Genomic DNA, 14,118 nt, shown 5'->3' with positions numbered 1-14,118 from the left:
CACTTTGAGGTTACTGTTTAGCTTGATGTCTCCAAGTCTTTTAGTTTATCTTCTTTCATCATTACTGAAGTTGCAGTCAAGGGTCATAAAAGGTTGAGAAACCTAAACATTAATTTTGCTTTTTGGGAATACATCTAGCTATGCTTAAACAAAACAGAATAAAAAACCTCAACTACTAAAATTGCCCAGGGGACTTTTTGATTGTAAAATGTGCAGCTACCGGAAGAGGCAAAAAGAATTGGAACATTTGGTTTAAAGCTCAAACTTTCTTTTGAAAAGTGAAAGGAAAAATTGTGATATTTGTGTAGTGCTTTAGCAAAAACAGATCATCACACTTTGTTTGTATTTGCAGATGAAAAAAAGAAAACAAAGAAAGTTGACAATGAACTTAATCCTGTTTGGAATGAGGTAATTTTTTTTTAATCAATTCTTGGTCTTTTTTAAGACAAAACGCTTGTAAAATTGGTAAGTCAGTTTCTACAGTTGTGAATATTGGTTAGAAACAGGAACTAACTAGTGATATGTGTTCTTTCAAGGTGTTAGTAAATGCAGGTGAATGGATTCATCTTGCGCCATGTACTACAATTCATTAAGTAATGTTTTTGTGTAAAAGTAGATGGATACCTGGTGAGTTTGTGGCCTGGTTTTGTTCCCTCCTACTTTGGACCAAATGATATTCGGGCATTGCTTAGCCACATTTATGGGAACATAATTAGATCCTTTATTATATACTAGGAAAAAACCCTACAGAATTAGAATGAATCATGTATTGAAGTTCCTCTTGGTTTATTTGTAGGACTGGTCCTATTTTGCATCTTCAGTAATGTTTTTCTTTGGGAAAATGTTTTCTTAGTATTGTTTTTTCACAACCGGAAATGGAAGTTAAGATTATTCTTACATTTTGTAATTAGGAATACAAAGAAAGGCAACCTACAAGTATTTGTCTAAATTCAACAGCAACTGACTTCAACCAGTATTGCAGGGGAACAGTACCAGATCTTAGGAATGACAAGAAAATACTTATGTTAGTGTGAGGAAGTGGAACTGCAAAAGAGGTTATGGCTCAGTATTAAACAATTTAGTTATTTTTCTGTTATTGTTACTAGTAACTAGCAAATCAAAAATGTGCTATGAGCATGTTCCCAGATTTTTAACTTTGCTTTTGCAAATGTAAGCTGGTAATGCTTGTAATGCAAAATGTAAATGTAATGCAAAATTTATTTCTGAATAATTGTGTTGTATATGCTACTCTGCTGTTAATTAATTTACGCATAACTTGTAATTATAATTTGGTTTTGCTTCATTTTTTTTGTTCAGATTCTTGAATTTGACTTGAAAGGAATTGCTCTGGATAATTCATCTTCCCTGACAATTATTGTGAAGGATTTTGAATCAATTGGACAAAACAAGTATGTAGTGTCCCCCCCCCCCACCTCCCCCCAGTATTAAACACTACTTTCAGTACAGAAGTCCAGGGAAGAAATGGAACTGAGAGTCGCTGGAGAGAAACGGTGGATGCAATTAGATAGTTTCTGATGTAATACCTACTTGTAGCCTATAAGCCGGTGAGCTTTCCATCCCTTACCAGTTGGATTGTTACTCTGAAGCAAAGTGTCAGCTTTCTTTTTATACTTAATTTTAGACATGCGGAAGCTAAATGCAAGGAACGTTTTAGGCATTTAAGGTAGAATTTGGGTAGAATTTAGATCTCTTCACCTTTTATTGTCATTTGAAAACCACAGCTGCCATTTTTCAGTTGGTGCTTACTTGTAATAAAGGTCCTTGTGTAACTAGCTTTATGCCGCCACAGATACCTGGTGCAGACTGTCATCTTGCAGAATGGTGCAGTGCAGTACCCAAGACCACTATACATAATAAGTGTCCAGAAAGTAGTTCTGAAGAACTCTTAACTGGCAATCTCAGAGCACAGCTAACACAAACCACCAAAAATTAGAAAATGCAGTTAAGGGTCTTAACCATCTTTAAAAATCTCCCCAAGAGGCTATATTTTATGTCACTTATTTAAGTCTTGCCTAGGAAGAGGGGAAGCCTAAGTTCAATTTCCTATCTTGTCTGGAGGAATTGAAGTCCTAGACTCATCTCCTGGGAGACTGACTTAGTCATCAGTATAAATATGTTGGATAAAATACAAAAACTGTCTTGGGAACGGAATCTGGGTTTTTGTTTTTTTGAGTGTCCTAGCTAGCAGGGTCTATGAAATGTCATGTTACTACTGTACTCTTCCTGGCCCAATGAACCATGAGTTCTCTGCGTGGTCATTAAAAAGCTTGAACTTGAAAATGGAAGTAACTTCCCCAAGATCACCTTGCAGAACTCTTTTTCGATGGCAGATGTGACAGTAAATTCTCTCACACTGAGTAGGGAAATGAATCTGTCTCCAATTGTTGGCTGAGTGTTATAAGCCTCAGGCTCATTGTATGTATGGAAGATTGGCGATGCTGTTGCTACTTCCTCTTCTGGTTATATTTTAAAAACATTGTTTAAAAATGGATTGAGGATTTTTTCTTTGGTTGGTGGTTTGGGTTTTTTGTTTTGTTTTGTTGATTTTTTTTTAAAAGAAAATATGTAGTTTGATAGTAAGAGAGTCTTCTGTGAAAAGTAAATTGAATAACCGCAGCAGAGGAAGCAAATGGCTATCTAGCTTCCCGTTCCTTACAGGAGGACTCTAGACTGTTATAAAAATGGGGTGGGAGGCCGCTGAGAATTGCCTTTTCTGACATTCATTTCTTGGAAAGGAAAGGCAGAGACTCCTACTATCAGTAAAGGATTTAAGAGTTTAGGTCTTCAGCAGAAGAACATGCAGGAATTTAACTCTTTCTCTCCTGCACCATTTCTGTTTTGGTTAGTGCTGTTAGTGGATGTTGATAGGCTTGAATCCTACTCTAAAGGTCTAAACTCTACTAATGCGGTATATACAGCACCTGTATACCTAAAATTGGGTTCTGTATTTTTCAGACATCTAAAAATCAAGTATCATGGGATCTAAGGCTGCAGATCTTTTTGTGTAGGGTCCTTTTTTTCACTTCTGAGAGGCTAAAGGGAAGTTTCATGCATGCAGTTGTTTGTTGAGCCCTCAGTGCTCACACAAAAACTTCTTCATGTAGAAGTAAGATGCTTAGTTTTAGTTTTGACAAAATCAGGTTTTATTAACTTTAGAGAACTGAAGATAAACAGACAGTAGCTGTATCTATGTGTGCCTGGGAGGATATCACACAAAACACAAATAGATTTCCTTCAATTAAAAAATAAAAAATATTTTTTCTACACATGAAGTAATTACAGCAGAAAAGATGCACAGAGTGTATGATTTTCTGGAAATTTTTGGGTTTTTTTTTTTTTTGTTTTTTTTTTTTTTTAGTTTAATCTTGCTGTTGAAGACACTGAGAAAGGAGCCACCTTGAATTGAGGCTTCTATCTTCATATGAAAGGAGATGACGTTATAAAAAGTTTTACAGTACTGGAATGCTGTCAGGTGTCCATGTTGGCATTTAAACATTTTTTGTAGGTTTATACTCTTACAGAAGAGGAACATGTAATAAGTAAACATATAGGTAATTAAGGTGTCTTGTTCGACTAACTTTTAAATCATCTTTGTATTTTTCAAACTTTCTTTTAATAAGAATAGATTTGTTCCTGTGAATTGAGTTGATAGGACCTTTTGACTGTGGCCATTGAAAAAAAATTGTTGCCATAAAACATTTAAATGGTATATATGGGAACACTAGAATTCAATTCACATTCTATTAAAAAGCATAATATATAAACTTTAGTAAAGCTGAAGGGTACTTTTTGTCATTTTGACCTAGACTTTGAGGTTCCTGCTGTATTTGTGATGAGACATATACATAACACAGACTCCAAAAAGTTTTATGTGGTTCTGAGCATAAGATGATAGTGATTTAAAAAACAAACAAATGTATCTGGAGTTTTGTAGGATTTAAGCTTTAATTTCATATCAGAATTGGAGGTGTACAGGATACCTTAAAGCAAGGCATGCAGATCATTTCAATGAAGAAGACATAAATTACCAGTTGAAATTGTTAGCAACCTCTTGTGTTCTGCATGCCATTTGTTTTATGACTTGTCACACAGGAATAAACCTGGTCCCTAAAATCAATTGAAGGAAAAGGGTAAGGTCTTGGGTGGTGGCAAGCTAATCTGAAGGCTTTTCTTTTAGCTAATGTACAGCAGGGATAAGTGTATTATTTCGTGTTGAAACATGCTTGTACTCAAAGCTCTGGCAGAGTATAGGAGTTCTTTCTTAACACCCGTAACAAGATAAAGCTTCATCAATGTGTTTAATCTTTAGCTGTCCCATAGTGGTTAAGATCTTCTGCCTATCTCTGCTTAAATCGTAGGATTTTTGTCTAAAAAGGTAAATACATACATTTGGACAAGCATCACTCACGGAGATTTTTTTAAAATCTGCGCAGAAAAAAAGAACAGCTTATCAAAAATGAGATGCCAGTTCCCTACTTCTTCGTATAAAGTCCTAGATTTTAAACAAGGATCTGCTCCTCTGTTTGCTGCAGTCTCATGCCGTCTCTTTTCTGGCAGTGCCAAGTAGTGTTCACTTGCTATTTTGAAAGGGAGTATGATATCACGTCATCTTCTTTCCTTTTTTTTTGTGGTAAATTTGGGTATTTTATGACACTGAGCTAGGCATACATTCATATTTATTGATAGTAGTCCACTTCCATTGTTAGCTTTTCTTTACTACTTTCTGCCTCCTCCCAGTATGTGAATTCAGGTTTTTACAATGCTCCAACAGCTCTGTCATAAAATCTCTGAGTCAAGCCAATACACTCAGATCTCTCTTTCTTGAGATTCCTGTAGGTCAGTAAAGCAGGAATATATTGCATGCCTCTGACTTTAGGGAAATCCCAGAAATCACAGAACTTGATATAGGAAAGCTTGCCAGTAATCAGAATTTTGTAATGGATTTTATAACGTATCGGAAAATAAAGGAAGGTGCTTATCTGAAGTCCCTAAAATGTTTCACTCTGTACGTGGGTTCAAATTTAAGCAGGCATGTGTTTTTTTCTTTTTGTCAAATTGTATGTGTAAATATCATCTGGACTCATATTTGTAGTGCTTAATCCCCAGCTTGTGCAAATGCCTGCTTGTTTTGCTTGGGTTTATGCACTGGAAGTTGTCCACCACTTACTTATTCTGTGTACAAACCAGTAAAATTCTTTGGGAAAGTGACTTCCATGTATGGAGCTGTGCAAAAATATATGTAGTCCATACCAAAGACAGAGCAATGCGTTCAAAGGAATGCTCTTTGAAAATAAATCCTCAATAACTGCCACATATTTGCAGTGTATGATGTGTTTGGAAGGGCTATTGGCAGGGAAACAGGATAAGGGGGTGAGAAGTGGGAAACACATGAGCAGGCTTCCTGACTGTAACAAGATAATAGGAAATGTCATTTTGGATTTCTTTTAAAGACACAAACCACTGTAACAGCAGAAGAGATTTGATATTAATGAACATTCACATTTAGACAAAGGAGCATATGAAAGAGGGAATGTGGAATAAGTTTCCCACATATTACTTGCATGTATGCATAACCTGTATTTCTGTAGAGTTACTGATTCTATTTACTGAGTTTGAGAGAGATTTAGGACTACCGTATCATAGTTTTGCCATTCTTTCACAGTATCCTCTTTTAATACTTAAGAAAAAGTCTATAGTTAGATACATGCCTGCAGTGCTGCTGCATTCCAAAAAGATGCTCAGCGGAAGAGTGTGCAAATGACACTCCCTTGCTTTGTCTGCATGCTAGTTCAGGATTGAAAAGATGGAGTACGATGCCAACCTAAGGTCCTTACTACTGAGAGCTATTATAATGACAGTTAAAAAAGGGGGGGGAGGGGGGTTTGAGGGCTGGACAATATTGTATTCATTTTTACATGTAAATTTGATGTGGTTAACTGAACTTAAGTCTTTCAGAGGTAAAGGCCCGTTATTTCAGAAACCCAGTGTTTGCTATGTGCTTTTGACATTATTCATGAGTAGACCCATTAACTTGGGAAGTGTATCTGGTGTTTAAGCTAAGTGGGATTTGAGTCTAAATCAATAATCTTTCCTTTAGAGGTTCATGTTTTTATATATTTTACTTAAAGTCTAGATTGAATGGGGATTTAGTTTTTGAGTGTAAAGGGTACATCTAGGGGACTATGTTGCCCGAGAAAGAGCACTGAGAAGAAACTAGACCATGCCTTTGGCTTTATTTTCTCTCTTCTGGAGGAAAATAAGCAGTGGGGATTGCTATTGTTATTTTCAAGGTAGAGACAACTTTTGCTCAAATATTCTGCCACCGTTCTTTGCTGTAGTGTAGGCTAGAAGCAGAACAATGTGTTTCTCAACCCAACTCCCTCTCTCTGGCTGCTCACTCACAAAGCTCCTAGCCAATACACACTCTGCTATTCCATGCAGCGTTACTTCTGACTAGTTCTGGTCACCTGGTCCGTTGCTGCGCCTAAGAGGTGGCTACAGAACCCGTATTCCCCTCTCGAACAACACGGCAGCAGATTGCAATATAAACCATGATTTGTTACAGCTCCTACAAACTTAAATAGCTGTTCATCCAGCCCATTCTTATGCTGACGCAGGAGGAGGAGCACAGTGGATGTTACTCTGTTTTTACACTGTGCCAAAACACTTAACTCATTGCTTTGGCATGTTTTTGTAAATCAAGCCTGAAAGAACATTTCAATATTTTTCCATTTCTTTTTTCCTGGAGATAGAATTTACTGCTTCATTTACAGGATCACTAAACTTTTGCAGCTAGATTAAATGAGTGCTCCTCATGGTAAAAAGACACAGTCATTGGAAAAGATAAATAAAGCAAACCACACTGACATGTATGCAGACAGACCATCATAGCAATAAACTAGAGAGGACTCATATGGTCCATGCTTAGCTAGATTTTCCAGCATAAAGATGTTTGAAAAGAGAGCACATCTGTTTTCTATTATGTCTAATACTGTTAGTAGAAAGATTTCAAACTCTCAGAACACAAATCTTTATGCAGGTAAAAAACGAACAAAAAAAACCCAGTAACTTCAGTTGTCCCTGTGAAGTTAAGGAAAAAAAAAATGTTAACAGGAAGTTACAGTCGTGTGTGAATGAAGTGATTTTCATTCTATTTGAAAGAGAGTTGGGATTATGCGTTTCCCCGTGTTCTTTGCATAGTTAGTAACCTAGCAACACAGAGGAAAACCAAATCGGGCACACCCTTTTCTCAAGCAGAAAATTGCAGCCACAAATGAACAGTGCAGCAAATTATTTAATCATGTTTAAGTATTTTCCACAGTTAAATAATTTCTAGATTGTTTGAATCCTCCTACCGCTGTACCCTTTTGTGTGGATTCTTTTCCACGTCAGTGTGGCTGTGCATAGTTGCACGTTTTCCTTGCATACATTGTATGCAAGATCCAAGCTGGTTAAGATTCTGTTTTGGGGTTTTCTGCCTTGTACAAAATAGTATCCATGCTTTGTTTCTTTTTTAAAGTTTGTTCTTGCAAAGAGTATTATCAAATAACTAAAGAAGATAAAAATAGTAGGTTTGCTCTTAATAAAAATTTTAAAACACAGCATGAGTAACAGAACGTGGGTGTTGGGTCTTGTAGCATAGAATCTATAATGGCACAAATACACTAAGAATGAAAGGTTGAGTGTAGCAATTATAACTGCAGTGTGGGATCAAGTTTGCTGATTAAAATAATCAATATAAACCTCTGCCAAAATAAACCCTTAAAAATAAGTCAAAAGAATTTAAATGCTTGACTCTCAGGGGATTAAAATCACTGGGCTTCTAGTAGAAGTAGCATGTAAGCAGCTGGAGGACAGGATATGCTAAAGAATTTACTATAAATTCCTACTTTCAAACAGAGGAGGAGTAATAAAATGGTTGGTACTGTGAGTTAGCATTTTCTGATCCAGGCATGGGTGTGAAGTTTCACTTCTCTTGGTTATTTGGGCAGCTAACAGGAAGTGCTAACCACAGCACTAACGGATTAGTTAGCTTTGGCACAAATGCAACACTGTGTTTAATAGTTGGTCATCACTAATTCATTGATTTCATGCTGATAAACTAAGTATTTCCCTTTGATTACTGTGGGGAAAGTATCATAGGCCTAGTACTGATAAAGGTATATTTGAAGTGGTTTAAAATGCTTTAACACTGCTTCTAAATGTGGACTTCGCATTTATCTTTGGTGTTGTATTCAGTGGTAGACCAGAATGTTCAAACTGCTTATGGCAGGACAGGTTTTTTGCTTTACCTCTGCAAAGCTGGAAGAGTTTAAGAGACCTGGCTGACTAAGCGCTATACTTACACAAGTCTTAGGGATGGCCAAAAAGCTACTTAAGCAGAATTAAGAAGCAATACTTGTTTGCTGTCTACTGCCAAAATAGCTGATGAACAAAAGGTCAGAGGATGTATTGAGCTGTTCCAAAAGCTCCAGAACCTATCCCACTTGATGGTGTCAAGAGACCAGTGTGATCTGGAATTAAACGGGCAAATATTGTCTGCCTAGGCAAGAGGAAGAAAGCTGAAATAGCTCCAGCAAGAGCAGTGTCCTTTGAGGATGAATAGGTGACAGAAAGTCTTTTCAGCTGTGCTGGAAGGAAAGGACTCTTTGTCACCTTGAAAGTCAGGACTTCAGAGGGAGGTTGCATGCAATCCTGCCAGAAGGTAAAAAGTCTTCAGAGTTCAGAGGAACACAGCAACTTCATAGTAGTCGTGCAGAGAACTAGGGGTCTAGTTACATATAAGTACAGTAGCAGACAGTAGCATACGAGTACAGTAGAAGCGAATACAGTAGCAGACCTTGCAGCAAAGCATTAAACAGCAATGAACTGTTAATGGACGTGGTGTCACAACAACAGCTGCTGTTATCTGACTTAGCTGACTTGATCTTACCTGACTTAGCCCAAAGAGACTGGAGAGAAGCATCTCAGGAAAAATGCTTTCTCCAAGACCTGTGCAAGTGACAAAGATGAGATCTAGCGATGACCTTGAGGCATTCCTTGTTACTTTTGAAAATATTACTTCAGCTGTTGAGTAGCTGTATGATCAAAACCAGACTGGACATGGCCCTGGGCAACCTGTTCTAGCTGACTCTGCTTGAGCAGAGAGGTTGGACTAGGTGATCTTGAGTGGTCCCTTCCAACCTCATCCGTTCTGTGGTTCTGCTAAGGGAGGGGTGAAACATCCCAAATCCAGTGAATAGGACCACTTTGGGGAGGGCAAAACACTAACTGCCTAAAACTTAGAATTTGGCTAAAGCTTAGAAGTAGGCTAAGATAGTGTATAGGCTGAATATTAGATTTCTCACTCTTGCTAGAGTGGAAAAAGACTGGAGACTATTGTTGCCCAACCTGTTAAAGGAGGGGGAAACAAAGGACTTTAGAGGCAACTAGTAGCAAGCAAGTTATGTAACTGACTCCCTCCAGTTTTCTGAAGGTGATCAGAATTTTAAAAACAATTACTATGTGTTCAAATGTGTGCACAGTTACCATTTGCACAGGACAGATGAGGATGTAGAAATGGAAATTTACGCTGGAAAATTTCAAAAGCACTACTGTTGAACAGATGTTCTTGAGTTAATGTCACCAGATAGGAGGGTGTGGTTGCTGAAACAGTCATCCAGATGATTTGAGACTGGGTCACTTCTGAACTGAAGTTCCTTTTGGAGTTTATGTAAGTCACTCCAGCTCATATCAAATCAAAATAGCAAGTTACAAAATTGTTCTACAAATGTACATACGAAAATATTTTCTTTGCCTTTCTCTAGAATCAGATTTGGCCTAGCTGGTTTTGGGTCGTCTTGTTGGGTTTTTGCCTTCTATGATACCTCAAACTGTATATGTTTCTCTGTTATTCTCAAACGGGAAGGCATAGTCACAGTTGAAGGATTTGGGGAAAATAAGAATATTTGGAATTGAAAGGTTTTATTGATTAATTTTGCATTGAAGGAAAAAGAGTGAAGAGAAGTTGGTTTCTTTCAGTATCCAACTATGTAAATGAAAGTCAAGCATTTGTTTCTTCCAACTGTAGGAATAGTTCCCATTTGCTTATATTATGCTTGCTTTCAAAGCTATTAACATGTTAGAAGGCTATGTAGTAAAGAGAAAAATGCATTAAGCTACCCAGTATTTTTCTCTCTTAACTGCTTTGGGATTTGCAATCATTGTGGAATGAACCTTTTCTGCTTTTCTTTAACTGTTGAATAGTATCAGTGTATGTCTGCATGACACCTGCTCTTTACATAGAAAAGTTTGGTCAAATGTAGAGGGAGATGTTCTCTTTGGTGTGTACTGTCAGACTTACTTGACTTCTATATAACACCAGTTTTTGGAATGTTGAAGCCACAGGGGAAAAAATAAAACCTCCTTCTGTTTGAGAGACCATCTGCTGTTGTTTCCTGAGCTAGGTAGACATTAATGTTTAGTGTCAAGATTTGCTACATCAAATCATAAGCAATGTCAAATAATACGACAGTTGGAGGGATAAATAAGACCACTGCATGTATATCTGATGTTCCAAATCTAGGTTTGTCTTGTGGGTTGAATGCAATTTTGATTGCATAACAGGAGAAATTGCTTCTTAAGCTCCTTAAAGTTGAGAAATGCATGGAGTCAGTGTTTCAGCTAACGTCCAGCTCTGTGCAACAATTTGTAAAAAGTGAAAATGTACCTAGGGTTAATCTCATGCTCACTGAAATAACTAGGTGTATTTCCATAGTTCTTTAAAGGACACTGGATCAAGACTACAATACTGAATCCAGGTGTCTGTTCAGTAAAGGGAGGAGAGGCAGCTGTTAGAAATGGCATCAGAGTTTTGGTTATGGTCATCTTAAAGGTTAGAACAACTTCATGCATTTCCTATGCAGCACAGCCTGATCTTAAACTGCTTTTCACATCTAGCCCATCCCCTGCATGTGACAAATATGTGAGGAGTACCTGGAATATTACTGTGCTCTGGCAATTTGCGGGGCAGAAGTGAAAGGTTTGAGTAGTGAGTCAAAGCTATCAAAAAGTCAACTGGAATTGGAGGAGTGAGATGAACTGGGAAAGCAGAGTTGACTGAGGAGGTGACAGCACCAAAGTAATTCTAACAGGTCATTCAAACAGAAAGTGTAGTTATTTTTTGTGCACAGCTAAACAAAAGTTGTAATGTGTAATACCTGGAATGTATATTTGCAGGAAATTAATGTTTTATACTTACCTATCATAATGTACTTTGCAAAAAGTAAATTATGTTCTCATGACACAGCACCTGAGAGTAGCTATAATAATGCTCTTGCTCCATGTCAAAAAATGCCCTTGCATCCGTAGCTTCTCCATGAAAAAGCACTGTAATCTATTCAAAGGAACCTCAGTTAAGTTTTCCACGTACAGATCTTTTTTCCGCTTTGGCAGCAAAGCTGGTATTTTGTTTGTAAAACATGTTCTTTGTAATATTTACAGGGGGGAATTATCTTGGGGTTTTTTCATTGGCAAAAATCTCAGTTATTCCAATAATCCACTTCAGTATAGGAGTAAACTGTTATTACATACTGTGGGAATGAAATATAGTGCCAGATACCATGAGATCAATGCCACACTGTTAGAAACTCTGCCTAAAAGAAGTTTCTCAGGTTAAAAGTTAAAAAGATTAAAAGTTAAAAAGGTTAAAACTGGGGCAATCCTCGGTTTCAATACAGGCTAGGGGATGATGTAATCGCGAGCAGCCCTGTGGAAAAGGACTTGGGGGTACTGATGGACGAAAAGCTGGACATGAGCTTGCAGCCCAGAAATCCAGCCATATCCTGGGCTGCATCAAAAGACGCGTGGCCAGCAGGTCAAGAGAGGTGATTCTGCCCCTCTACTCTGCTCTGGTGAGACCCCACCTGGAGTACTGCGTCCAGCTCTGGAGCCCTCAGCACAAGAAGGACATGGAGCTGTTGGAGCGGGTCCAGAGGAGGGCCACGAAAATGGTCAGAGGGATGGAACACCTCTCCTATGAGGGCAGGCTGAGACAGTTGGGGGTTGTTCAGCCTGGAGAAGAGAAGGCTGCGGGGAGACCTTATAGCAGCCTTCCAGTACTTAAAGGGGGCCTATAGGAAAGACAAGGACAGACTTTTTAGCAAGGCCTGTTGTGACAGGACAAGAAGCAATGGTTTTAAACTAAGGGAGGGCAGATTTAGACTGGATTTAAGAAATAAATTTTTTACAAGGTGGGTGGTGAAACACTGGAACAGGTTGCCCAGCGAGGTAGTGGAGGCCCCATCCCTGGAAACATTCAAGGTCAGATTGGATGGGGCTCTGAGCAACCTGGTCTAGTTAAAGATATCCTTGTGCTTGCAGGGGGGTTGGACTAGATGACCTGTAAAGGTCCCTTCCAATCCAAAGCATTCTATGATTCTATGAAAAGTGCATGCAGTTTTCACTTTTTTGAAGAGGATGGGGGTGACAGATGCAGTCCCAAAGCAGGCAGAAGTAGCTCAGAAGAGTCTACTACATAATGTCAGATCTCCTGGGCAGCTTCCTTTGGTAGGCCCCTCTAAAGCCGTATTGAAACATTCTGAGAATTTAGAGGCAAGGAGATGAAGCTATTCCAAAATATAGAGTATTGGCAAGAAGATTAATTTTGTGAAGCCTTTAGTAAGCACGTTGATTGCATTTGTTCTCTTTCATTATTTTCATTAAAGATGTGTGTATGTCTTTTTGTGTCTCTGTGTAATACAGGAGCTGTCATATTTAGCTTTTATACATTACTTCTCATCTGAAAGTTTGCAAAGCTATATAGGGAAAGAAAGTATTACATCTTTTAGTTTACCAATGAGAATTCAGTGGCTGAAACAAGTGACATGGCTGTTGAAAGTTATACAGAAGATTATTTTCAAAAATATACATAACATTTATTTAAATTTAGGTTTTTAACCTCTTTTAGGTTAAAGTTGTGTCTTTCTCAAAGCACACCAGCACATTTAAGTGCAGTGAAACAGAAAATCCAAATTAGCGGAACACAATCATTAGATAGCATTTGCAATGATCTTTTGTTGTGTCTTGGGTTTTCAAGTCATGGCTGGAGTTATTTGGTCGACTAACAGACACTAGCAAAAGACAAAAGGGAACTTCTCTTTTATGTATACTTGCATTCTAATAATGATTTTTACTTCATTTCAGATTAATTGGCAGTGCATCCATAGCACTTAAGGATCTTGTAGGTAACCAAAGCAGATCTTTTCCCTACAAACTCATACCTCTGCTAAATGAAAGGGGACAAGAAACTGGAGTGAGTGGCTTACATTTCCTTATTTTACTGTATTCTTGATCAAAATGCTGCAGCAACAGGGTTAATAGTGAAACAAAAATATTTTCAAGTTATTTTTACTTTATAAATTAAATGCTTGGAATTTTGTAGCAGAAGCTCCAGACAGAGGAAATTTATAACAAGATATAATTATGTCTATACCATCTGAGTTTGTTTAATATCCTTTAAGTTAGATAAATTGTTTTCTGTGTATGTATTATGTATTTGTATATATGTGTTACAAATATTATGGGCCACAGAGTATGCATGAAAATCAGCCTGATGTTCAAAAAGAGCATTTTCCTAAGTACCAGATGGAGTTCCCATATGCACTTTTTTGCTGTATTCTTTCTAATATTCACCTGTGTCATAGCACTGATTCTAGAAAGCATGTAATCATGTACATGTTCACTGCCAGCTCAGTTCAGAAAGTTACACAAGAACTTGCTTAACTTGGTTTAGCACGTATTTAAATTTAACGGAGTTATTAACTGGTTGTTAACTTAGTAATTAAGTAGTTTCTAGAACTGGGACCTTACAGTGTGCAGTCTAGCTGTTAAGGCACTTCATATTGCATTCTAGTACGCTTAATAATAAGAGGCTTTCAGGGTAATTTCAGTATCTCATCAGCTGTAGTTTAATATCATGGTTAGTTGGTCACAGGGTTGGGCTTTTTTTGCTGACTCCTCATGTTACTGTAGCAACTAGGAATAATAATGGTTTGTTCAATAATCCAAAACCGCAGTCAAGCACAAAAAAGACAATTCTATAATTAGAATGGAAAATGA

The 14,118-nt window shown here is 37.6% G+C and overlaps 1 protein-coding gene across 2 annotated transcripts in view; it reads left to right on the top strand.

Annotated features, from left to right (window-relative positions):
- MYOF (myoferlin) overlaps positions 1–14,118 on the top strand; it is a 73,698-nt gene that overhangs the window by 5,927 nt on the left and 53,653 nt on the right. For both annotated transcript variants that reach the window (XM_075504794.1, XM_075504793.1), the window contains exons 2-4: positions 353–408; positions 1,318–1,409; positions 13,204–13,312. In XM_075504794.1, the coding sequence (XP_075360909.1) occupies positions 353–408; positions 1,318–1,409; positions 13,204–13,312 (257 nt within the window). The remainder of the gene's footprint in view (positions 1–352; positions 409–1,317; positions 1,410–13,203; positions 13,313–14,118) is intronic.

Source organism: Mycteria americana, chromosome 6 (assembly GCF_035582795.1).
Source record: "Mycteria americana isolate JAX WOST 10 ecotype Jacksonville Zoo and Gardens chromosome 6, USCA_MyAme_1.0, whole genome shotgun sequence".
Taxonomy (NCBI): domain Eukaryota; kingdom Metazoa; phylum Chordata; class Aves; order Ciconiiformes; family Ciconiidae; genus Mycteria; species Mycteria americana.
This window is presented reverse-complemented; position numbering and strand designations above follow the sequence as displayed.